Consider the following 27,645-nt stretch of genomic DNA (forward strand, 5'->3'; position numbering starts at 1 on the left):
TACCCATCTCTACTAGACTGTGCTTGGAGTGAAACAAGTGGCCAACAGGCTTAGAGTTCATACATTCAGTTTTTCTTAGACCCAAATTCCCTAACAAGGATGCGTTCGCATACCTTTTATGTTTCTCCTATTTCCACAATCACAATGTGATCAGGCACTGCCATCGTGATCTAATAGATCGTCTAGATCACGACGGCAATGGATCAGGGCTAAAACTTATAAATTTCGTTCCCTGCTTCTGTTACCCAGTTTTTTCTGTCGCCAATCTATGTAAACGAATTTTAAAAAATGCAAGGTTATATTGATGAATGGTACATTACGGCCCACTCTATCTTATTATGTAGTTGAAGTTAAAATTAGGCCTATTTGAAAAATTAATCATAAGCCAGCAAATATAACGCAACACTAGTAACTTGCAAAACTCAGGGAATTTTAGCTTGAGACTTTTACAGGAACTTTTAGTGACTTTGTATATGTTTGAATTGGTCACCCTGAGTATGGCAATGTTTGTTGACATATCGTAGCTCAAACTCGTAGGCTATATTGCTGGCGTTGATTTGGAGAAATTACTTTCTTTACATATGTGATCTCTGCTTTTGCAGTGACTTATATGTTTTGCTCTGTTATGTAGTCCAGCTAAATGATAAACACGGTACCGCTGTTTCGTAGCATTTGTACTAAATTGTGTATAGTGAAAATTAGGTTATGTGTGACTTATTCAAATCTACTTTGACATGGTACTTGTATGTGTGTTTTCTTTCATGTCCAATGATAGCAAGTAAGTTATCTCATTTGAATAGCGTACAGTAATTCTTCAGAATAATTATTTTGTTTCCTTTCTGCAATTGCTGATATCATTATTGATAATTCGAATTGAATTATTGCTGCGCGCTGCTGAGTGTTTCGGGTCGTCTCGCTTTCGTTCGGCCGTCCTCGGAAACAGCTAACAAACACAGTGGCGTACTGATTTCAATACGTATTTGGGTATGCATAAATTTTGTGATGCTAAATTTATTTTCAAAAGAAGTTGTGAAGCATAAATTCCAATTAAGGTCTTTTTGTTCTAAGCTTAGTTTGTTCCGTTGTGCTTTTTATATATGCGATGATTACCGAAGTCCGTCAGGTGACCTGCGTGGCATTCGTGAATCCAATCCTGACAGGTGGGCCAGCCTGTCTGAGCCCTGACAGAGCCATCCTTAGGCCCCTGATGAGCCCCAGGGTCTGAAGTCCCAAGCTCTACCTTTATCTGCATCAGAATTCACTTCAACTTATTTTTAACTCGTAGATATGAAATGAGGGGAAGGTAGAGAATGTTGGCAGAATGATAGGGGGAAACGGGAGTACTCGGAGAAGTACCCTCTGCAGTGTCTGCTTTGGTCATCACGACCTGGCCAGAGATCGAACCTGTGTCCCTGGATGGAAGACTGGCATGCTAGCACTTGTACTATAGACAGCAGCTTTCCATTATACGGTATATGGCCAGGTTGTGATGGACAAAGTAGACATTGCTGAGGGTATTTCTCGAAGTATTACTTCCATTTCTCCCTATCATTGTATTGTCTATTTTTTTTTTTTACCAATTAGCGTTGTTACTCCTCTGCAAGCTCGTGTTTATTCTGAACTATGATATATGAATAGTTGATTGTCTATATCTTTTGCCTCTTTTTAATTTATTTTTAGTTCCAGTTATTACTAATTATTTGCCTTTTTTTTTTTTAATTTCCCATAACTCTTAATTTACATGCCCCCTTAAATACACGCGATGCTTTCATGTACATAATTTAAGAGTTGGTTTCTACCTTTTAATTCTAAAAAGGATATAGGCTACATTTATTATCCGAAATTTGAATTACTCGAAATTCGGTTAACAGAGGCTTTGCTGTAATGCTTAATAACTTTCGTGACCTGAAACGAATTTACTTTTTATGTAGGCTGTGTGTGTGTGTTTTTTTTTTTTGTTTGTTTTTTGCGTGCGCAATTTGAATTTTATTACCACCTTATGAACTAATGCATATTCTTAATTTATTTTTCCAGTTGCAATGGATGTGATCAAAATGGAAAACTGAAGTAGACCTATTCTGTCACAGGCATAAAATTGAGCCTGTGTTTCTGAGTGACTTACGTGAATTATCTTCAACAAGCTTTCACATTTCATATGAATGAACACTTCACTTCTTTTGAGTGCAGAGTGCAAACTCAGATCATCATTTCTGCATAAATAAGGGAAATATAACCCAACTGTTTAGTCGGTCTTTGAAGGTCAGCTCTGTTCTATTCGTTGGCACCATGGAAGATAACATTACGCGATTTAAAGCAGCATTTGCAGATATTATAGCACAGCATCCGATCATTTTTTCTAGATCACAATTACCAGACATTAGAATATTAAAATCGAAAGCAATAAATGATATAAAATCTCAAATACAGTCTCAGTTTAATATCAGTTTGACAGAAAAACAACTTTCTAAAAAATTTCAGAACTTAAAAAGTAGGCTAAAAGCAAACCTGAAGAGAAGTGATATTGAGACTATAGTTTTGAAGGACTGGGAGCAGAAATGGTTAAATATCATGCGAAGGGAAAATGAAGTTACAGCCTGCAGATTGAAAGGTAAGAGAATACATACAGAATTACGACACTAATAAATTGAACAGTTCTATAGAAGCTTGCTCACGCAACTCTTGTTTGGTAAAGTTAGACAGACAAAATGTGGACTATTTTAACAATTATGCTAATCATCATTCACGGCTCTACAGCCCAAAGTGGGCCTTCACCTCCTGCAATGTCCTCTTCCATGCTGTTCTATCCTTCACCAACTGTAGCCATCCATTAATTCCGCACCTCCTCATATCTTCCTCAACCATCTATTCTTCGGTTTTCCTCTCCTCCTTCTCCCTTCTGGTTGACTGTGGAATATCTGATACACCTTCCTTTTACTCGTCATTCTACCAACATGTCCTATCCATCTCAATCTGCTAAGTCTAATTGTAGATACTATATCAAGTTCACCATACGTAGATGGTCATTAATTCATCATTATGTCTCTTTCTCAAGTTACCATTTTAACATATCGCTCCCAAAATCCTCCTCAGTACCTTCCTCGCGAACACCCCGAGTCGCTTGCACACATCTGCATTCAAAGTCCACGTTTCAGCGGCATATAAAACCACTGGTCTAATCAAGGTTTCATACGTTTGGATTTTGGTAGTTCTAAATACATTCTGGCACTTCATCACTGGAAGTAGTGCATAATAAGCTCTGTTGGCCGATTTAATCTTGTTCTCAACTTCCTTTCTAAGGTCATTATTACCAGTTATAGTAGGTCTAGATCCAAAATATACAAATTCATAGACTATTTCGAAATTAAAGGTGCCAAACTCTTCAAATTGTCTTAGCTGGCCTTGCATTCTTGGAAACTGTTATAAATTTAGTTTTGGCCTCGTTCACCTGTAGACCAAATTTCTTGGTTTGATATTCTAGTCTTTCAAATGACAATTACACTAATATTTACAATTAAATTATTTGCACTATGTACTCTAGAATCCGCTATTTTTATTATTTACACTATCATGAAGTATGTAGGCCAATATTGGTCAATCACCTGTGGAGTAATGGCTAGTGCATCTGGCCGTGAAACCAGGTGGACTGGGTTCGATTCCCGGTTGGGGCAAATTACCTGGTTGAGTTTTTTTTCCGGGGTTTTTCGTCAGCCCAATATGAGCAAATGCTGGGTAACTATCAGTGCTGGACCCCGGACTCATTTCACTGACATCACATTTATTTCATTCAGACCCTAAATAACCTGAGATGTTGATACAGCATCGTAAAATAACCTACTAAAAATTAATGAAACATTTATATTGTTATATACAGTATTGAGTATTGTAATGCGAGGTATTTTATTGAGATTCATAGGTTATGACAAAGGTGACACTTTCTCATGATACATTTTGCACTTCTTGGAAGAATTCAGTATCTTTATCGTGTTGCAAATTATATTTCTAATTCAGAAGAAATAAAGTGGAATTCCTCATATGTAGCACCTAGATAACCGGCAGTTATTCCTAAACAACAATACTTTTGAATAAGAGAGAGAAAAATGAAAATACGATGGAAAGTCTATAAATAAGTTACAAATTTAAGTAGCGATCTTTTACTGAGGCACCTGAAGTTTTCACCGCTAGATGACAGTACTATTGATGTGCACACAAACGAAAAAAAAAACAGAAAGAAAGAGCCATATAAATTAGACATGGGAAGCATCTGAAAATTAAAAGTTTTGAAAAAATTGAATTTTAAGAGTTTCATGTTGTTGTGAAAAATCCAATTAATATTACTATAATTTGAAATGTTGTTTAATCAACTGTCCGAAGACAGATCCGAGCCCCACAAGTGATACCAAGAAGGCACCACTTATGAGGCAACTAGGCCAGGAGATAATGGGGAGGGTGGCCAGTTCCTTTCTCCCTCCATTGCATACATTGTCCACTAGCTACATATTCCACTATTCAGACTTCAGATGCATACAAACATTGTTCTTCCTCTGACATACATCGTCAAATGAGATGTACTGCCAATAATAGATGTATATACCAGCCATAGGACATTTGAAACATATAGCATATATAACACACCATTAATAGAATTTGGAGTAATTTTATTGATCCTCGGATTTTTTACAGAAACTTGAAACTTTAAAATGCAGTTTTCTCAGAAGTTAAAATTTTAAGTCATTTCCCTTTTGGACTGGCCTGTTGATATATTTTGTTTGCATTATTCCTAGACACATTTATTCATAGATACTCATTATTAACAAAATCTATCCAATAGTTTATGACAAATTGCTGTACACAGACAGGAAGAAAAACAGCATGCTTAAAACCTATTATTTAATATCAGAGATACTGTGCTGAAAACGTGTACTGTATTTTGGCGAAAATTTCAAAGTTGATCACAAAATTCTCCTTTCATATTAAATTAGGGCCTAAACACTTCAAATCTGGTGGTAGTGCCAGTACACTTGCTTTCCTTGCACATGTTTAAATTCTCTATTTTTTATCGAGAAAACCAAACTGTAACATAGATGTGAATTCTTAACTATTCGATACTTCATTTCATCTAATATTCATAGTAAAAAAATAGATGTCCCTATGTCACGTCACGAATATTTTTCATAAGTGTTAATGACAAAGAAAGAAACAAATAATCTCATGTGTATATACATATTCTAGCTACAAAGTCTGTTGGTGTCGACACCTCTGGAATGTCAGAGTGGAGTGATGTTCATGAGTTTCAAGATGGTGGTGATAGATCCCCAATTGAATCTCCAGAACCAGGACCACCATCACAACCTGAAACAGAAAGGGAATTAGAAGAGACAGAAGAAACAAAACACCTTGCTGCTGTTGAGCTCCAAGAATTAGAAATATCAAACCAGGTAAGTAGTCACACTTGAAAATAAATTATAGGCCTGTTGTGGTGATGATGGTGGTGGTTCAGTGTCTTGACAATGAAGTCATTCACCATCTTGCACTCCAGAATTTTTTTACAATGTCATCTTCTTGTAGTGGTGCTGTGCATCTTTTGATGTATTCTGTGTTCATTTTTTCATTTGCATCACACAATACACAGACGGAGACCGGAAATTTTTATCCTGTGCAAGTTGGTTACCTTACAGATATGTTGTTGTTGTTGTTTTTTAATGCCTGGCTTTGACAATAAAGTCATTTGGCCTCTTGCACTCCAATATTTTTCAAATATATTGTCATTGTCAGCCACTGAAGCACAGATTTTGAGCTGTTTCGAATCCATTTCTTGATTAGAGTTGCACAATGAGCAGTTAGGGGACTGATATATGGCCTGTTGCCAATCTAAATGCAGCTACAGACGATTTGCATGGTAAATCGGGAATTAACTGTGGATTATGATGCAGAGAGTTACATTATTTCCCTTGAGATTGTGTTATCAAATTTTGTTTGTTGAAGTCTTAAGTATGTAGATTTAATAAATCTCTTCACAGAGTAATACGTAGATTTAGTAACAGGTCTGTAAGTAGCAGTGCTGCCCTTCTTTGCTAAAACATTCGCATTCTCGTTTCCCAGGATTCCACAATGGGATGGTATCCATTGGAATACAATTCTTTTATTGTGTGTTATTAATTGAGAGAGCATTTTAGTTATTTCTGTTTGATGTGTGTCTAGAGACTATCAATAGAATAGCTGCTTTAGACTCTGGCAATATAACTGCATTTTTAAATTTATTGATGTGGCATAGAAGATTCCTGAGACTTTCACTTATTGCAATGATTTCTCCATCAAAACTTGTTGTTCCGTATCCAAGAGATCTATAAAGTGAGAAGAGACAGCACGTAACACCTACACCGGCACCTTGTTCTCTGGAGATCAAGGATCTGTCAGTGTATAAATGAAGCCAGTTTTGTGGAGGGTACCTAATATTAGTTGTCTCTAAGGACAATTGTTTCATTATTTCAGTATTTACTTCTGATTTCAGTATTTCTTGTGTAAAATTTAGATTATAATCTATATGTAATAGAGTTAAAGGGTTTAGTTTAATTTGTGAGTTTTCTTTTAAATTCGGGTTGTTGATTTTCTGTTTTAATTCTTGAACGATGCATATGAAACTTTTTTTGAGTTTTTAATCTACAGAGAGGACTGTATGAATGCCAATTGTTTCCTGGTAATCTGATAAGTTTTTCATATTGGATCAGTGCTTTTTATTCTATGGTCATTTTGATACTGTTAATATTAGTGAGGAATCTCATAGAATCTATTGGAGTTGTTACAGACACGACCCCTGTTAATCAATAACAGATTTATGTACCTAAGTTGTGATTATCTCGGAGTTAGTCAATGAAATTTTCCAGGTTTTAATCTTTTGCCCATCCGAATTTTGTTGTTGACTGCAGACAATAACTTTGTACAGTAATGTCACAGTTCCATACAATTTGTCCACACCTGTGGAGTAACGGTTAGCACGTTTAGCCGCGAAACCAGGTGGCCTGTGTTCGATTCCCAGTCAAGACAAGTTACCTGGTTGACGTTTTTTCCAGGGTTTTCCCTCAACCTAATATGAGTAAATGCTGGGTAACTCTCGGTGCTGGACCCCGGACTCATTTCACTGGCATTATCACCTTCATCTCATTCAGACACTGAATAGCCTAAGATGTTGATAAAACGTCGTAAAAAACCTACTAAAATAAATAAAAATAAATAATACAATTTAAAATTGCTTAGAGGAACGAAAATTTATATTTGTTCATATGAAGTTTTCTGCAAATATAAGGGACAAAACTAAATTTTTTAAAAATCATTTCTTATCAGAATTCACTGCTCCCTTAAATTGACTAAGCATATTGGAAATTTAGCCAATAATTTTCCTAAAATACACTACAAACATTTCATTTAAAGCAGTTTTTTCTCGAAACATAAGCAAGAACGATCAAAATTGTATTGAACTTTTCTGTTTGAAATATATCAAAGATTAATCTCCTGAAATTAGTGACATGTCTTATAGTTCACTCTGGATGTATATGTAAGTACCTCAGTTGTAAAGTCCCTTGTTTCCCTCTTTACTGTCTCATTGCAGCAGATTAATTTACCTATATTCAAAATCAAATTACGAATTAATGTTTTTCTTCTCTCAGGAAGGAAATTTCACCCTGCAAAACATGGATGATATAAAGGATGACTGCAAAGACACCGTATCTGTTGTTTCAATTGTGAAATGTGAAGAAATTCCAAGTTCTATATTTTTTCCTACACTGAAGAGTGAACCCGAGGTGAGTAGCATTCACTCCAACCTTCAGTTTTTCATGCAAATAACCATTCCAAAAAAAAAAAAAAAAAAAAAAAAGAGAGAAAAACACACACATTGTACAATTTATTCTTCTGCTCCTCAGTGAAACTGACTGCACTGAAGACTTTGTAGTTCTCAGCCATAGTAGTGGTTTGAATTGTGGGGGGGGGGGGGAGATTCATTCATTTATTTTCATAAATTATACTGCTATGAAATATCACAGTATTTACTCGTGTATTTCCCCCAGGATTTTTAGAATTTTATCTTCTTCACGTAATTTCTCTCTCTTACTTTAAACAAAATTGGACACTCCTTTTCCCTTCAAGAGTGTCTTTCATGAAGATTCCAAGTATGGAAAAAATAAGCACTGGAAACCAAAGGTCTTTGTTCATATAATGAAAAACGTCTTTGAGTCCTCTGACAACAAGGAAGATGATTTGGATTTGTTGTCTGTTGAAAGTAATGTGGTGTAATATATATGTAAGTTTATTTTCTTTAGTATAAGTAAAAAAATTAATTTTGATACAAATATTTTGTGAGCCAAGTTTAACAACCATGATCTGTAATTATTCAAGGTCTAGGTCAGGCTAAAGGCATTTTAACTGATATATAATGGTACAAAGAAAAGCCACAAGATTATCCATACATTTGTACCTATTGAACCTTTATTTGATTGATATATGAATTGTTTGATATTTTGATAATCCATTTTGAATCTTGTGTACAGTACTTTTAACACTTGAATATTATATATTGAATATAATTAATTGATTAACTAGTGGACTTACAGCCCAGTTACTTTATGGTGACACCTGCAAGAACCAAAGCAGAACATAGCAAAACACCAGAAGATACTCAAGATTGGAGGAAAAAGACTGCCATTCTTAAAAAAAGCAATCATAACAGCAAAAAAGAACAGTTTCAATAAATTTATTGAAAATATTAATTACAGAACCGATAGCGCTAAAACATATAAATTTCTGAAGAATATTTCCAATACACAGTAAAATACTAGCCAACCTATTATTCATAATAACAAAACACTAACAGATAGTAGAGATATAGCAAACGCATTTAATAAACACTACTCAAACTCTCACAGATTACATCCCAATACCAAAAAAACTGACAAATTTATCAAAAGAGAATTACATAAAAATAATAAAAACAATATTACTAGTACAAAACCTGAAATATTTCATCAAAATTTTACTTCCAAAGAATTAACTCTAGCTATACAAAATTAAAAAACCAAGAAATCTCCTGGCCCCGACAACATTCATTCCGAATTTTTGAAACATCTGGGGGAAAAAGCAAAGTCTGTACTTTTATCCATTTTCAATTTATCATGGAACACCTCAATTCCTGCAGCTTGGAAAAAAGCAATCATTGTACCAATTCACAAAAAAGGGAAACCTGCTCATGATGTTAATAGTTATCGACCAATAGCACTATTAAGCATGATAGCAAAAACCATGGAGTCCATGATCTCCAACAGATTAACTTGGTATTTAGAATCCCAAAATCTTTTATCACCTCGACAAGCCGGCTTTCGACACCTACACTCTACCAATGAACAAGTCATACGCCTTGGCCAAGAAATAAAAGACAGTTTTAACAAGAAAGAAGATACCTTGGCAATATTTATTGACTTTCAGTTAGCATATGACTCTGTTTGGAGAAATAAATTATTACTAAAACTCCAGAAATTAGGTATCTCCAGCATTATGTTCAGATGGATATCAGAATTCCTTAGTCAAAGATTCATTGCCACTAAATTCAATAACTCACTTTCTAGTTACAGACAAACATATCGAGGTCTACCTCAGGGCGCTGTCCTCAGCACAACTTTATTCAATATTTATATAAATGACTTACCCTCCCTATTAGAGGAATCAAACATGAAAACAGCACTATTTGTAGATGATATAGTTTTGTGGACTTCCGGATCTTACAGACATAGAGACAAAATTCAAAATTCTGCTCTTAAAGCTCTAAATCAACTACATGAATGGAATACATCAAATTTGATGATACTCAATTTAAGCAAAAGTAACTACCAAATATTTTCACTCGGTAAAAAAGAAAGAGAATTCAATATCCAATACAATGGCCAACACCTTCCTAGGACTTATGAATCCAAATATCTTGGAGTTATTTTCGATAGCAAGTTAACATGGAGCACCCATTTGAAATACATTTCTGAAAAACCTCGTAAAAGATTCTCCCTTCTAAAAAGACTAGCAGGAAAGAAATGGGGATGCTCTAGGAATACTTTGAACACTACATACAAAATGTTTATACAGCCAGTGCTGACATACTGCGGAGAAATTTTGATTCCTTCACCTTTCATAAACGACATAGAATATGTTCAAAACCAAGCTCTCAGACTCATTACTGGTGGAATCAAAACAACTCCAATAGATTCTATGAGATTCCTCACTAATATTAACAGCATCAAAATGACAATAGAGGAAAAAGCACTGATTCAGTATGAAAAACTTATCAGATTACCAGGAAACAATTGGCATTCATACAGTCCTCTCTGTAGATTGAAAACTCAAAAAAGCTTCATATCCATTGTTCAAGAATTAAAACAGAAAATCAATATCCCGAATTTAAAAGAAAACTTACAAATTAAACCAAACCCTTTAACTCTATTAAATATAGAATATAATCTAAATTTAACAGAAGAAATACTGAAATCAGAAGTAAAGACTGAAATACTGAAACAATTGTCTTTAGAGACAATTAATATTAGGTACCCTCCACAAAACTGGCTTCGTTTATACACCGACGGATCCTTGATCTCCAGAGAACAAGGTGCCGGTGCAGGTGTTACGTGCTGTCTCTTCTCACTTTATAGATCTCTTGGATATGGAACAATAAGTTTTGATGGTGAAATCATTGCAATAAGGGAAAGTCTCAGGAATCTTCTATGCCACATCAATAAATTTAGGAATGCAGTTATATTGTCAGACTCCAAAGCAGCTATTCTATCAATAGTCTCTAAACACACAACTTCATCTCAAACAGCAGAAATAACTAAAATGCTCTCTTAATTAAAATCACTCAATAAAAGAATTGTATTCCAATGGATACCATCCCATTGTGGAATCCTGAGAAACGAGAATGCGGATGCTTTAGCAAAGAAGGGCAGCACTGCTACTTACAGACCTGTTACTAAATCTACGTATTACTCTGTGAAAAGATTTATTATATCTACATACTTAGACTTCAACAAAGAAAATTTAATAACACAATCCCAAGGGAAAAAATGGAACTCTCTGCATCAAAATCCACAGTTAATTCCCGATTTACCACGAAAATCGTCTGTAGCTGCATTTAGATTGGCAACAGGCCATGATTGTTTGGCCAAACACCTGCATAGAATTGGAATATATCAGTCCCCTAACTGTCCATTGTGCAACTCAAACCAAGAAATGGATTCGAAACATCTCAAAATCTGTGCTTCAGTGGCTGGTCATGATAATATTGTGACAGCGACGTGAGAATCGAACTCACGACCAGCGTCCCGCAAGAAAGCAGATCGCACAGGCTCCACGGAACATTGAGTGACGTCGCGCGGTGGAGAGAAGAGAGAGGGTGTATTACGTCAACACAACGAGTCTGCGCGCAGCTGCTACTTAACGCAGTGAATGTGGAACGACCTTCTCGTCTATTCCAGGAGTCTGTCGATGTAGAGATATCGAGATAATTCTCTACACAACTGTAGAAGGTTCTCGCAACTATGATTTTGCTATAAAAGAGCAGGCGCCAGCGAACTAGAGCAGAGTTTTCAGTTATTCCGTCAGTGAGTAAGCCAGAGCAAGCAAGCCAGAGTTCGACTCGAGTGTGCGTCCGCATCTGCGTCAGCATCCGAAGGCCTGAGTTCGAGTGCAGTGGACCGCAGTTGGAGGGACCTGAGTTCGAGTGCAGTGGACCGCAGTTGGAGGGACCCGAGTTCGAGTACAGTGAACTGTCTCTGAAGGTCTGTGGTTCGAGATACTGTGAACTCGAGTGACTGAGATAGAAGAACTGTGAACTGAGAACTGGTAGTTCTGATTTGTAAATAGTGCTTTGTAAATATTAGTTAAGATTAACAGTTCATTGTTGTGCGTAATAATCCAAGTAAACTGCCATTGTCGTCGGTGGAGTGCTATAACGAATACTTTGTTGAGTGAAGATCCAATTGTTGCCGAGAGCGTTTAAGGCGAATTGTAGAAAGGAATTATTGTTGTGAGGAATAAATTACATTGTTGTAACTAATAAAATTTACAATATCTTTGAAAAATATTGGAGTGCAAGAGGTCAAATGATTTCATTGTCAAATGCCTGCATTAGAAAACAACAACTTTATGGTGACAGCTCGTCGACGCGAGAGAGGAGAATGTTCGGCTGTGGGAGGGAGACCGATCCGAGACGGAGGGAATGGAGGGAGGGAAATACAGTCATATTAGAAATGAAGTCTCACATTGCAGCGTCTGCATAATTTTGAGCTCCTGTCACTGTGTTCACTTCATACTCCGGTACAATAGTCACTAATAAACACTAAAGAAGTAAACTAACATGGAAATACAATGAGCAACAGTTCGGAAATAGTCACTAATAAACACTAAAGTAGTAAATTAATGGAAATACAATGAGCAGGAGTTCGGAACAATAATAAACACTAAAGAAGTAAACTAATGTGGAAATACAATGAGCAGCAGTTCGGAACAATAGTCACTAATAAACACTAAAATAGTAAACTAATGGAAATACAATGCGCAGGAGTTCGGAACAATAATAAACACTAAATAAGTAAACTAATGTGGAAATACAATGAGCAGCAGTTCGGAACAATAGTCACTAATAAACACTAAAGTAGTAAACTAATGGAAATACAATGAGCAGCAGTTTAGAATAATAATCACCAGGGAACGGATTTATATGGACTAAAAATATATGAAATATGTAAATATATATGTAGTTATTTTTACCAAAATATGGAATTAAATATGGATTTTTACCAAAATATGGAATTAAATATGGACTTAAAATTATAAAAAAATGACTATGTACGTTAAATATTGGTACATTTTAATCAAACTAAACAAAAAATATAATGGACGTACCTTATCTTCCAATGTAGTTTCAACAAAACACAATTTTTATTGTCTGTTACCATAACAATAGGTTACAAACATTTCTTTCAAGTGCTGAAAAGTGAATCTTCTTCTATTGTCTCTGAGGATAGATTTATACTGACTAAAAGAGCGTTCGACGTCACAAGAAGTAACTGGTACATAATTCAATTTCACAATGTCTGCTGGGGATAAGTCCAAGTTAATCTTCACTGTTGATTCACCACTCATCACAGCAACAACCTTTTGTAGTTCTTCATATCCAGGGTTTTTTGAAAGTACAGTGTCCACCTTAGCTCTTACTGCATCTGCAACTTTACCTCTACCACGATTCAGTTGTTCCACAGTACTATTTATAATTTCAAAACTTTCAGATAGTGAAAGGTTCCTATTTTGGAGACTTTTGAGCGTTTTTATGATGCATGAAAATGTATGCTGAATGTGAGCTAAGTCATTCTTCACACTTATGTCACAGGTAACTGTTTTCGCAGTATCAATTGAGACTGGATCTTCAGAGTCCAATGCAAGGAGAACATTGTTAATAGAGTCTATATGTTCGGCATAATATTCAACTGCTTCTAGCCATGTACCCCATCTAGTTAAAATTGGCTTTGGTGGCAATGGAATTTCAGGGTACATTTCTTTCAACACGTTAACTCTACTGGGAGCTTTGAGAAATACTTTTTTCACTGATGAAATCAACAAATCTACTTTAGGGAAATTGTCTCTGACCACTTCTGCCACACGATGAAATGCATGCGCCACACAAGTAAAATGAGTCAATTTAGGATATACAACAGATAATGCTTGTCCAGCTTTGACCATATAAGGGGCAGCATCGCTAATAAAGAATAACACATTATCGTACATAATACCCTTTGGCCACAGGATACCCATAGCTTCGTTGAACAGTTTAACTATAGTTTTGTTATTGCACTTTTCTAGAACATCACAATGTAAAAGAATTCGTTCAGAATATTGTTCACTTAACAAACCGATAACTACATTACCAACAAGTCTACCTTCTTTGTCGGGAGTCTCATCAATGGAAACCCAAATTGAACTATCTTTAATTTCATCTCTTATCTTCTGTATTGTCTCATCGTAGATGGATGGAGCATACGTCTTCCTAAGTGTTGACTCATCCGGGATTGTATGTTGAGTATATTTTTCAAGGAATTCCCTGAAGACCTTATTCTTTAGTTTGTAGAGAGGAATATCAGCAGAGATGAGAGAACGGCACAGGTCGATGTTAAACTCAGATCTTACATTCGATGTTGTTGGTTGTGTTAAAAACAATTGTCTCTGCTTGGAATTTAGTTGTTTGTTGGCCTGATGTTTACTAGTTGTAATGTGTTGTTGCACCAGGAACTTTTGTGTAGATGATACTGCACACTGACACAAATTACAAAATAATATTTTATTGTCAGTTGATAAACCATCTTCTTTAAATTCTGAAATGTAACTTGTTAGTTTTGATTTTAAATTGACTGAATGACGTACTTTTGGCATATTTACCGTCTTTATAGTATGATTTACAAAACTGAACCTATGTGTACTCTGACTGGCATTTAACTGTTGAGCTGCACAACTGAAGTCTGTTAAAAATTTTAAATTAAATTAATACAGTTTTGTAACTTACTTTCCCATTGTTGATAGGACTGCTAATTTTCAAATAACTCTGATGTTAAAGGGATTACTGAACATGTGTTTAAATCTCTATTGTTGAAATGTATTTTTAAAAGTTAATGGAATTTTGTTTTGTTTTATTGTTAAACCTAATATAATATGGACTGTTTTATATGAAATATGGAAAATATATGGAAATTAACGAAAATATGTACTAAACTCTAAAATATGGAAAAATATGGAAAATAAAAGTAGGATTTTTCAACCCTACACATTGTGAAACATAAAGATAATGCAAAATATAAATTATATTAGCTTTATAAGTAAATATGTATTTACATATAAATCCTTTCCCTGATAATCACTAATAAACACTAAAGTAGTAAACTAACGGAAATACAATTAGCAGGAGTTCGGAACAATAATAAACAATAAAGAAGTAAACCAATGTGGAAATACAATGAGCAGCAGTTCGGAACAATAATAAACACTAAAGAAGTAAACCAATGTGGAAATACAATGAGCAGCAGTTCGGAACAATAATCACTAATAAACACTAATGTGGAAATACACAGAGCAGCAATCGAATCACTATAATTTAACAGTTAATCATTAATTAACAATGAAATATACTCATGCGGAAATAGCTGTAATGTTCATCAGTGCTTCACTGTTACCTTTCCCACCACCACCATCATCATCATCATCATCATCATCATCATCCATGTAAAAGATGGAGCGGCCTTTTTCTCTGTACTTCTTTATTTTCCTCAAATACTGTAAACTTTTGGCCCTAATGTTGTGATGCTCGACCAGAATTTGGCGATTATTTTGTGTTTTTTTTTTTCAATGAAATCTTAATTTCAAAATAACTTTCCTCATAGTCGAGATACCTCCCTGAAAGTCGACAGTCTTTCAATTTTAATAATACATATATTTTTTAAGTGTGGGCCGCTATTTCTGTGAAATATAGAACTCGTGCTTTGGTTAGTCTTATGACAGCTTTATTAAAGTTGTCCACATTTGATTTTGGCGCCGATTATCAATGTCTTTAGTCTCCCTTATTATTTGGCTAACACAGCTCTCAGGCACAGTGGTAAACTCTGCTACAAGTTTTCCAACATTTGTTACGTTTTTTCTTCCGACGCTATCTTCATAAAGCGCTACACATTGCTCGCGACTGCGAATGCAATACCCGACCTTTCAGTCTGCTTCTAACAGGCAGCATTTTCACAAACAGAAAATAGCAGTGAATCTAGACAATAAATACTAATACTAAACAGTATAAAACAGAAGCACTACAACTATTTAAGTAACTAAATGAAACGTACGTAACAAACACACTAAATTGCAATATACAAGACAGTGGTGGTGTAGTACGTCCTTAGTGCGTCTGTACGCCCACACTAACGCTCCAGAGATGTGACCGCTAAGGCAGCCAGGGGAAGACTAAAAGGAACACCCCTTCGAACAAACAGTGAACTCGCCCAAACCACTGCGTCTCCAGGCCGGAGCTGTCACCATAAAGTAACTGGCCTGTAGTCGTGTTAAATATGTAAGCCGCACAAACTTACGTATTTCACATGAGTAAGTCCACTAGTTAATCAGTTAATTATGTTTGATATTATTTATGAACAGATTATTATTGATATTTTATAGTTCTCGCGTAATTTTTACCGCCTCGATTTTTCACCTCCGAATTTTGAGAAAGAAGCGAGATATTACGCGAATAAATACAGATTTATTATTACATTATTAAAATGAACATATATACTCTTTTTTTTTTTTTTATCATTCATTTTTTTTTGAAATGGCACCAGGGTTGACAAGTGAAACTTGGGCTCAGAGTCTGCACTTGGGCTTGGGTTCAGATCTCATAAACAACCTTTACTTAAAATTATGTATTATGTATTATGTGCAAAATAATTCGTTGGAACTGAGAAATCCAATGTAAAGACGTTCATAAAATGTGTGTTTCTGAATGAGTTTAAAAGATAATGAGATAAAAAAATTATCTTGTAAAATAATTATTTCTGGAAAATTTAAATGCAAAAGAACAAATAGGTACTATGCTAAAGATTAGTCATTAAACACCTTTCGTTCTACCTTTTTTTTTTAATAATTATTTTTTATTTGATTTATTCTTTTTTTTTTGACATACCATCAGACTTGTGATTAATCTGTATTTTCTTTCAGTTATGTTTACTGTGTGTCACTGGTACATTTCGTTTTTAGAAAGAGTTGTCCAATGTGGATATGGTGACAGAGAGACATATGGTCATGATCAAGGAGGAGCCATTGCCTGAAGTCAAAACAGAGGATGATGGTTCTCCTGAATTGTAAGTCAAATTAACTATATTCGTCTTTGCTTTTACTGTTATTTTCCAAGTTACAAAATCATAGCATATTCTCATTTATAAGAGAAGATGTTAACTTCTATGATCTTACTTTATAGATTTGTGTGGACTGAAAATAAAATTACAATACAGCAAATTCCCAGTCAATTATCCAGACTAATACGGACCTACAAATGGACGAATAAATGAAGAATACAGATAATAAAAAAACACGTAGTTTTGTTGAAAATTGACATTTTTATTTAGAATGCTTACACACTATATGGCGATGTTTCTGTCTAATTGTCCTTATTTACCAGGAAGTCAAAACATCTGTGCAATTAAAACTTTTTCTTTATATGTTTCTTTTCTCCTCTCTGCTTCATTTTTGTAGGAGAATTGTGGACTTCAGCTTTGATAATATCGGTACATAAATATAGGGGAAGTTTAAACTGGGTTGTCCAACAAACATAGTTCACTCTAGAAACATTTGAATGCCATTCTCTGCAATCCTATTATACCAGATCTAAAATATTTGATGCTCTGTATCTCAAATTCAAGATTTTGTAGTTAAATTCTTGTTCCAGAGAATTCCTCAATTAATGTAATTTGTAATGTCAGTTCCAGTATCTAATACCTTCTATAAAATAATTTTCAGTTTACTTGGTCACATCTTGGCAGATGATGGAAACAGACTGTCTGAAAATTGGATCAAAGCAGAGCTGCGAGTAAAAGTTAATTTATAGTACCATGTTCTGAAATTGTCCAGTTTCTTAAGGACAATCGTAGTATCATTTCTGCAGCTAACAGTGAAAAGAAATATAGGTTTAAGAGGGACTAATGATGACTAATGTAATGTAATGTAATATATGTGTCATTAAGCAATTTTTTTTGGCAAGATGGTACTTCACAATATTTTGCATATAGTGCCATCCCACCTTATTACATAGCAATTTATGCAAGTCCACTCATTACTTAATTCATTCTTCCACTCGTGTTCCTTTTAAATGTATCTTTGTCACCTATTACTCCCCTCACTGACCATCTATTATTCCCCACTTCTCATACTCGTGATTATCCACTACTAGCACCCACACTTATTCCAGACCCCTCACTCCACTTCACTTGCCATTGACATCTTTTATCCCCCTATTATCTACTTTTTCTTTCTTTTTTCTCTCACTACTTACCCACCACACCAACTCCTTAAATCATATTGTTTCTTCTTGCTATTATCCTCTCTTCCTTCACCACTGTCCCCTGGATCAGCTGCACTCCTCCTCAAACGCCTCTGTTGTTTTCTCCTGATGCTGTAATTCTCTTATCCTCTTCAGAATAGGCCCCAGCTGCTGATTGCTAGTCTTCTCCGGTTTCACTTTGGTCGAATTCTGTCGTGTCTGCAGTATTTCACTATGTGTTGATTCTGCTTTCGATGTTACTGGCTGCACCCACTCACCGAGATTTCTTCTTTCTGCATTCCATAGCTGATTGTTGACCTCGCTGTTCCGTTGTACTCTGTCCTAACTGGTATCACTCCCAACGCTCCTCGACGCTAATTCCCTAATTTTTTTCTTCTTCAGGATTTTTCTATTTTTCTCCATTTCTTCCAAACCAAATTCCAGAAATTTTATGTTCACAAGACACTCTTTTACACTAAAGACTAAATTGTTAATCTTTAATCTATCTCTAGCCAGTTTTGCAAATCGACCTCTTTTCCTAGCTCCTTTCATAAAAGGGACCAGAACCCGTCTTCTGCTCCTTACTTCATAACTCCAGTCATTGTCCATTCTAACGGAAGTGTTCCCTAGCAACCTTCTGTTTCTCACGATCCTGTCCTTCGTCATCATGCTCTTGAATTTAACTAATATAGGACTAACTTGTTTTGTATTTCGATTTTCATTTCTTCTCCCTATTCTAAATACTTCCAGAAATTGTCCATTGCTCAAATCCATTCCAAAACCTCCCAACACACTCTATTATCTTCTTGTATGTTTCACCACTATGTTCCTTCTCATTTTCTTCTGCTTCAAAAAATACCAAGTTCTTTCTCCTCTTCTAAGTGCTCCCATTTGCTTTTCAAACTTTCATTTTCGTGTTGGATTTCTTTCATCTTCTTCCTCAACTCTGCTATGATTTCCTTCATTGCTACTGAATTTTTTATTTATTTTAATGGGTTATTTTACGACGCTTATCAACATCTAGGTTATTTAGCGTCTGAATGAAATGAAGGTGATAATGCCGGTGAAATGAGTCTGGGGTCCAGCACCGAAAATTACCCAGCATTTGCTCATATTGGGTTGAGGGAAAACCCCGGAAAAAACTTCAACCAGGTAACTTTCCCCGACTGGGATTCGAACCCGGGCTACCTGGTTTCGCGGCCAGACGTGCTGACCGTTACTCCACAGGTGTGGACTGCTACTGAATCTTGTTTCATTTCAGTAACCTCCATTTCACTCCGGCTTCATTCACTTGTTACACAAGTCAATGCCTTTGCTACACTACTTCCTTCTGACTTGCACAAATCAGTCTTCATACTCGGCTGCTTGCTTATGACTCTTTAGGGAGACTAATGATAACTAATTAATATTGTCTATCCAGTGTTTCAGATTTCCTTTGTGTTGTGTTGTGTTGTGGTTTTCACTCGGGGTCTATTAAATATTACAATTGATGATTAGTATATATGTATACTTATATGTTTATTTTGTGTGTTTCCCTTTTAGCCTAAATGTAAAATTTGAATCGTGTCCAGAAATCAGCCAACAGAAAGTTTGCATACCTAGTGCTGTGCTATTCCGGATTTGCCAATGATTCATTGTTTTATATTGTACTTACATTCTTTTGGACTTACATTTGAAGGGCTCACAACCAGAGTGGACCAAGTCCACCAGTGGTCAGTTTGTGGATTAATACAATCTTGGATGAAGGAAACTTTATTCATTGCCATAACAAACCAAGTCCACAACGCATTTGTTACTCCACAGAGGGCAGCATTTCCTATGGAAAGTGAAGGTTGCTAAGCGTGAGCCAGGATCTTTAAGACTCATTTTCTCAAAAGTATTCCAGAATGACTTGGTCCACTCTGGTTGTGAACCCCTCATTTGTCTGCTTGTATACCCAACCACGTTCACTAGTTGTTATGACTGCTGTCTAATATCTGTGGAGATGGGTGTGGGTATGTTTGCTGGAGAGGACTTTGCTAAATCTCTCAAACATTTCTGATGTTATACTGGAAAAAGTCCATCTTGCTCTTATTTTGAATGATTCACCGTTGCTTCCTCCTCTATTTAGAATACATCTAAGTTGACTTCTATGACTGTGGTGGTGGAAATGAGGATAGGAATGATGGGAGTGTCGTAGCTGGGTGATGAGGGTGGAGGCAGGTCTCCACCTCATCAGTGTTAAATTTTAATTTCTTGGATTCCTCGTCATTCAGATATTGATAATGTATTGCAGTCTTTTGACCAAACATTTTTGGTTTTACAGGTCTGTGCAGCTTCAGTGTCATGACACCATGAGAGATAAAGAAACAGACGACCACACTAATAAGTGTATCTATGAGAATAGTGGATACCCTCCTAATACTCCAGACAGTAAGCATTTAAAATTATGATTTTCTCAGAAAATACTTTATATCCCCAAAAAGCGTAAATAAAACAGAGTAACCTCTTTAGGAGTAAAATCTTTGAAATGTAAAAGAATTGTTATAAATAATTGTGTATTTTAACAGAAGAGTTGAACATTAAAAATATTCCAGAAAAATTGGTCACAAAACTGATGCTGTACAAGAAGAATCCTGCAAGGAGACTTGGTGATTTTTTAATTGTATTAAGGAGGTTAGGGCGAAATTTTCAACTTGTATATTTTTTAAACAGTCTTTTACAAATAATTATACCATGTTTAAACTTCATAGACCAAAGAGATTTTTATTTATTAATTATTATTTTTTTCTTGTTCTTGTTTTTTTTGTCATGTTATATAATGCTCCTTGCATTGCAATTTTTATTCTTTGAACTGAAATTTAGTCTGTGGTTACTACAAACATAGACAATTAAGAATTTCTCCAGGTTTTATTGTGTAATTAATAGATTTATAGCATAATTTTTTTAATTGATATTAGAGGAGAAAAATTCGCTCCGGCGCTGGGTATCAAACCTGGGTCCTTGGTTCTACATACCAAGTGCTCTAACCATTTAGTTACGCTGAAGTTCAATCCACAGCACTGGATCAGGTCCCTCTCCTCCAGTGTTTTTCCCTTTGCGGCCTGACTCCAAGTTCGACATGTATGTTGACATTTATATTAAGTCAACTGCCATTATACAAGGAGCTCACTCAATTGAGTGACTTGGTGGCTGGGATTCCACAGTAATATGCATTGTTGTTCGAAGAATCTACGTAAAAATTAATTTTTGGTCCTACAGAATATATCTGTTATGGTAACAATTGATATTACAGATATATTCTGTGGGACCAAAAATTAATCTATATTCTTTGGTTGAATGATGATGATGATGATATGTGAATTAATGATGCCGAAATAAGTCCGAGATCCAATGCCGAAAGTTACCCAGCAATTCTGCTTCAGTTGGTTGAGGGGAAAACTTCGGAAAAAACCCAGCGGGTAATTTGTCCCATTCCAGGTTTCCAACCCGGGCCCACTCATTTCACGGTCAGACGTGCTAACCATTACTCCACACTGGTGGACTTTTAGTGTCTATAAAAGTGGTCAAGACAAAAACAACTATCCTACTTAACATCACCACAAATGAATATAGACAGTACTATTTTGAGCAGTGCAATCATTGTTTGAAGTAGTATGTGAATACTAAAGGGAATTATTTTGAGGGTGGTCACAGTTAATTTGCTTTATGTTCTAAATATATTATTTTATAAGCAAAAATATTTTATATTTGCATATCAGGGGGAATGGCTGTGGTTGCAGGGATCGCAACTCCATCCTTTGTTCAGGTCGAAGATGAGGACAATACTCTCTATCTGCCAGATGCTCTGAGTTCGAGCACGTCCATGCCATTGTTGGAAGCTGCACTGGGTTTGAGCTCCTCCATGCCATCGTTGGAAACTGTACCAAGTTTGAGCATCTCAACGTCATTATTGGAAGCTTTGCCAGGTCCAAACGCCTTTGCTCCAATACTTAATGCTGTACAGAATTTGGGCACCTCCAAATCAAAGGTGGGTTCGAGTACTACTAGAAAAAGAAAAACAGACCCTTTGGAAACAGAAGAAACAAGAAGCATGTCTCTCCTCGAATTACAAAGTACTGTATTATCAAAGCATTTAGCAATACTTGAGCGTCAAAATAAAATGCTTACAGGGAAAAAAGTACAACTGGAGAAGGAAAAAAGAGGAATTGAGCATTTGTGTGTCAATTTGCCTTGAAATGCAGTGTAGAATAATTTAAAGTAGTATAGTATAATATAGATTATTTCGTGTTTAGCTAAGATACGAAAAATAGTTAGAATAATTTTTAATATTCTAATTTTTAGAGTCATATGCATAGTCGTTACCTTAAGGACACTTTATTCTTGAGATTGCCTTAAGGAAGTCTTTCGGAAATATTCTGAATATTATTCAGATTTCTTCGTAAAATTATTTGAGTCTACCTAATTCTCTTAGGGATATATCACATGTAGCCAATAGGAATCATTCATCAGCAGAAAAAACAAATATGGAGGTTTCACATACGATTTTTCTGTTGAGGAAAAGACTATTGTAGTTAAATTAATTGTGAAGATGAAAGCAATAGAGGATAAAAGAATGGATGTGGCCAGCTTCTCCAGAAAGAAAGCAGCATGGGTGGAGATAAAACGAGAGTTTAACTCCAATAATGCAGTGATCAAGGTAAGTTATGATTAAAATGAGGTTATTGTGTTAACAGTTGCCAACAGGAAACGATATTTTTTTATGTTAGCCTATCTGCTTAAATTTGATAATTGTACATTGTTGTATTACAATATTTACTTGAAATTAAATATTACTGATAGTATATATGCTATCATATCATTATATACCTCTTTTTCTTTTATTTCAGCGAACTTCGGCCCAGTTCAAAGAAGATATGGCAAAGAAAACGAGAAAGAGCATGAGGCCTGGTGGTGGCACCATCACCTGCAATATCACCAAATCCAGAATTGGACTTGACAGTACCCAATTGGTCTGGTTTGATAGTAATGCTGATGCCACTAGGAAGTCTTCAGGTAATTCACGTAATTTTGTTATTTTGAGGCAAATAATGTTTACTACACTATCATCATCATGTAGCGTTCAGGGAGTAGGCCACTGTTGACCTGTTTCAGTCTCAAATCAATGTCGAGGAGTCTCTTCAATCGTCGTCTTTGGTTTTTTGTGCCTGATGGGGTGTAATTTTTAAGTAATCTAGGGAATCTATTGTATGGCAGTCTGTTCGTATGTTATATCCATTGTAATTTATAATTTTGGATTTTGTCGATAACTGGGTATACTTCTAATGGTTCTAAAATGTCTGTATTTGTTTTAAAATCATCCCGGTTATAACCTAATGTTTTTCTCATATATCTCATTTCTGCTGCAGTTATTCTAGATTTATCTTAAGATTTATTAAATCTACATACTTAGACTTCAGCAAACAAAATTTGATAACACAATCTCAAGGGAAAAAATGGAACTTTCTGTATCATAATCCACAGTTAATTCCCGATTTACCACGAAAATCGTCTGTAGCTGCATTTAGATTGGCAACAGGCCATGATTGTCTGGCCAAACACCTGCATAGAATTGGAATATATCAGTCCCCTAACTGCCCATTGTGCAATTCAAACCAGGAAATGGATTCGGAACACCTCAAAATCTGTGCTTCAGTGGCTGACCATGATAATATCTTTGAAAAATATTGGAGTGCAAGAGGTCAAATGACTTTATTGTCAAACGCCTGGCATTAGAAAACAACAACAACATCTTTCTAGATTTACTACACTAAATTAGCTTATTTCCTAATTATGAAACAGGTATGAGAGCAGGAGTACTTCTTTTATGGACATCATTCTGCGGAAAGGAACCAATCCAGAAACAAATTTTATGTCTCAGTAATGAAATAATATTTTGGAAAAACATACATCCTATAACATGCTTTTGGTTAAAGCAATAAGTATGTAGTTACATTTATTTATGAATTTATTATTCACGTTTAACTTTAAAGTGCATTTTTCTCAGTTAGGTATCGTGTGTTGGTTCCTTTCTGCAAAATGTGGTCCAGGTAATAGATTACTATTTGGTTTTTGTATTTTAAACATTCATTGCTAGACACTGTAGCAGAAGTTAGCAGTCCTTGTACACAAGGTAGTCAATTTAATTCTATGATAATCTGTTATATAATATATAAAGGTTATTTTCAAATCAATTCCTGAAGTTACAGTGCTCATAATTCAGTACATGACAGCATCACAAATGATGTTCCAATATTTATATTCTTTTTTAACTGTTACCTTCAAATGTATTCTTCATCTTACGATGTTTGGTGACGTATACACGTCCGTTGATGTTCATTAATGTTACCTTCAATATTAAATTTTCTAAAATTTTTAATTATTACCTTCAATATTAAATTTCCTAAAAAATTTTCATTAAGAAAAAAAAAAAATATTTCCTGAAGGAATAGATAAAAGATCCTAGATATATTGTTGATGTAGGTATTTAAAACATTTCAGTAAAAGAATCATGCACATATTTAATTAATTGTACATTTTATTATGTAAATGCTTTACAGTTGTAAAAAAATTATGTAAATTTTATATTATTTTTACAGGTAATTATTAGCTATTTTAATATTCTAAATAATGTTTTATAAAGTGTAATGTATTTATATTAAGCATGAAAAGTTTTATTAATTTAGCTTTTTTTGTAGCTGAGATATAAAAAAATGAATTTGACTAAATTTTTGCAGGCCAATGGTGTAACTCCCCTCTTAAGCGTAAATTAGTGTCATTACATGAGGACATCGTAGAATTGCCTGTTGTCCTCTTTTTTGGTGAAATGTCCTCCATTTTCAGTCACTTTGTCCTCCATTCCATTTTTTCCATCTGGTCACCCTGATATTGACCAAATACTGTATCAGATTTACTGTTCATTCACTCACAGTGTTCTGCCCAAGGACAGGTCTTTCACTGCAAACCCAGCATTCTCCAGTCTTTCCTATTTTCTGCCATCCACTTCGACTGCTCATATGATTCATATATCTTAATGTTGTCTATCATCTGATATTTTCTTCTGCCATGAACTCTTCTCCCGTTCATCATTCCTTCTAGTGCATCCTTCAGAAGGCAGTTTCTTCTCAGTCAGTGACCCAGCCAATTCCTTTTTCTCATTCTGATCAGTTTCAGCATCATTCTTTCTTCACCCGCTCTTTCCAACAGATTTACTAAGTGAGCAGTATATTTGAAAATAAATCATTATTATTACATTTCATATAGGCCTACATATGATTTCAAAATTCAACTTTAGTTCAACCAGTTTGTTATTATTATTATTATTATTATTATTATTATTATTATTATTATTATTATTATTATTATTATTAGTTTGCTTATTTATTTATTTGGCGAAGGGTCAGGAGGACCAAATATATTGAGAGAAATATATATCATCATAGGCTATCATATTTGTTTATTTTATTTTATTTTTTCTATTTATTTATTTTTTTATTTTTTTCAGATTCAATCAGTAGACCTACCCCAGTTTCTGCTTTACAAATTTCTGCTGGTTCTTCTACACAAGGTAATTTAATAAATGCCTACAAATATTCTAACTTTACTTTAAGCAGATTATCATCATCGAAAACATCATTAATCTCTGATATGTTGATGTGTTACAGATCATTCATGTACTGATGTGTGTACAGGCAGTGCTACTGTTACAGCACAAGAAAGTAATTTCCTTAATGATGCGTTAGTGAAAGCCTTTTCCAATCAAATAATTGTATTTCATAATTCTTATTTCCTTTATAGCTATACAAAATCGACCACTATCATCAACACTGCAGCTGTCTTCATATTCCACTCTAAGGCAGAGCATTGCAGAGAAGGAGCTGAAGGCAAGGCTTAGAAGAAATAAATTGCTAAAGAAATATGATGCAACGCTGAAATCTCTTCATGAGCAGAAGCTGCAGTTTTTGATTGATGATGCAAAACAGAAAATGGAGAACTTTCAGTGGGAAAAGGAGAGGAAGAAGCAGGCTTTCAAGGCAGAAGAAAGAAGGAAAGAAGAACTGCGTGCTTTGCAATTGGCTTTATTAAAAAAGAAATCTGCAGAGTAAAATCTATTTTATCCTATCTTTTGTCAGTCTGTCTCCCAAAGGATGTTCCCTCTTTTGTTTACTTTAGTAGTGGGATATTTTATATTTACTTGTCTTAGCCATACAGAGTAGAGATAGACATTGTTAATAACAAGAAACAATACAGAGACTAAAATAATACAAATAATATAAATACCATAACAAGGATTTCTCAGATGTGTAGAAAGTTTTATCCCACAGATATTTTCTCAACTTGATTTTAATATACCTAAACTTTTGATATTTACTATGTCTGCAGGTAACTTATTGAAGGAACTTGCAAAAGGCGAGGTTATTTTATCTGGAAAAGAGATGTTATTTAAATAAAGTGATGTTATTTTCATAAAAAGCGAGCTATGTTGAATGTTTCTTATAAAACAAAGACAAAAGCAGAAAGAATTTGCAGGATAAGAAGATCTTGTGACCTCTTTTCTCGAAACTGCAAAATAACTTTGGTAACAATATTGTTTGAGAATTTGTACCATTTAAAAAAATGGCTATCTTTATAATTAGGGATCGGAAGTTGATGACCTAAAAATCACAGAAAAATGACCTTAAATTTATGAAAATATGACATTAAAATTAATAAAAATTACCATGATTTCAATAGTAAAATATTATCAACAAAATAATAGTATAATTCCATCTGTGGAAAATACATCACCAAACTCGGTCACCAACTGTCTCAAAAAACTTTATCTGCTTTGTTTTACTTTTGGCATTTTTACGTCTTCACTTGTGTGATACAGTATGCTCACTGCGAGCACTGAGGCTGCAGTATTTGCTCATAACACACGTGATCAGAGGTCAAGGCTAACGCAACCATAAGGAAAATTCCTGTATGATGCAATCGAATTGCGTAAGCAATCTGCAGTAGGTTCTCGAATATAGACTATGACTACACCATAAAAAAAATCCGTTCATGAGCAGAAAAGGGAAAAAATGCAACAAAAAGTAGAACATTTCCTAAAAAGTGACCAGTAAACAATAGAAGACCGAAAAATGCAAAAAAATTCAAAGTAGGCTATATTAGTTCGTGTTGTAGTAAAACGAATTTGTATTGCACCCTGCATTGTCAATGATTTCTCAGAAAGATGATACTTCATCAACTTTCGAGCCCTATTTATAATACTCAAATTAATTTTCCGTATCTCTTCAATATCTTCGTGACAGCTGTCTTCCATGTTCAGAGTTTCTGTTTTCTTCAATAAACTCGAGAAACTATGAAATCGTTGTCCAGGAACACAGCCATTTTGATGGTGAAAATGCTGCTGTCAGGCGACCTCCACATCATTACCATTGCCTTAATGCTGCCTGCGTAAAGATTTCAACTCTGCATATGAAATTCGTGCAAAATGCAAAAGTTACCGTAAGGTGTCTTTAAGGAACGACTATGCAAATGGCCCTTAACCTAGTGTTTCA

General features: G+C 34.9%; 1 protein-coding gene across 6 annotated transcripts; it reads left to right on the forward strand.

Moving 5' to 3' along the window:
• Positions 1–482: 482 nt before the first annotated feature.
• LOC138693792 (uncharacterized) lies at positions 483–27,236 on the forward strand. 6 transcript variants are annotated; one of them, XM_069817591.1, is made up of 10 exons: positions 483–778; positions 2,035–2,608; positions 5,230–5,435; positions 7,662–7,796; positions 16,804–16,907; positions 20,388–20,494; positions 21,823–22,091; positions 22,951–23,116; positions 25,605–25,667; positions 25,898–27,236. In XM_069817591.1, exons 2-10 carry the CDS (start codon positions 2,287–2,289, stop codon positions 26,203–26,205), a joined length of 1,680 nt encoding a protein of 559 aa, XP_069673692.1. In that variant the 5' UTR covers positions 483–778; positions 2,035–2,286; the 3' UTR covers positions 26,206–27,236. The 6 variants fall into 6 exon arrangements, with proteins under 6 accessions (XP_069673692.1, XP_069673704.1, XP_069673699.1 ...); XM_069817603.1 differs by having other exon boundaries at positions 483–743; XM_069817598.1 differs by having other exon boundaries at positions 483–737.
• The last annotated feature ends 409 nt before the right edge of the window (positions 27,237–27,645 follow it).

This window comes from Periplaneta americana, chromosome 2 (assembly GCF_040183065.1).
Source record: "Periplaneta americana isolate PAMFEO1 chromosome 2, P.americana_PAMFEO1_priV1, whole genome shotgun sequence".
Taxonomy (NCBI): domain Eukaryota; kingdom Metazoa; phylum Arthropoda; class Insecta; order Blattodea; family Blattidae; genus Periplaneta; species Periplaneta americana.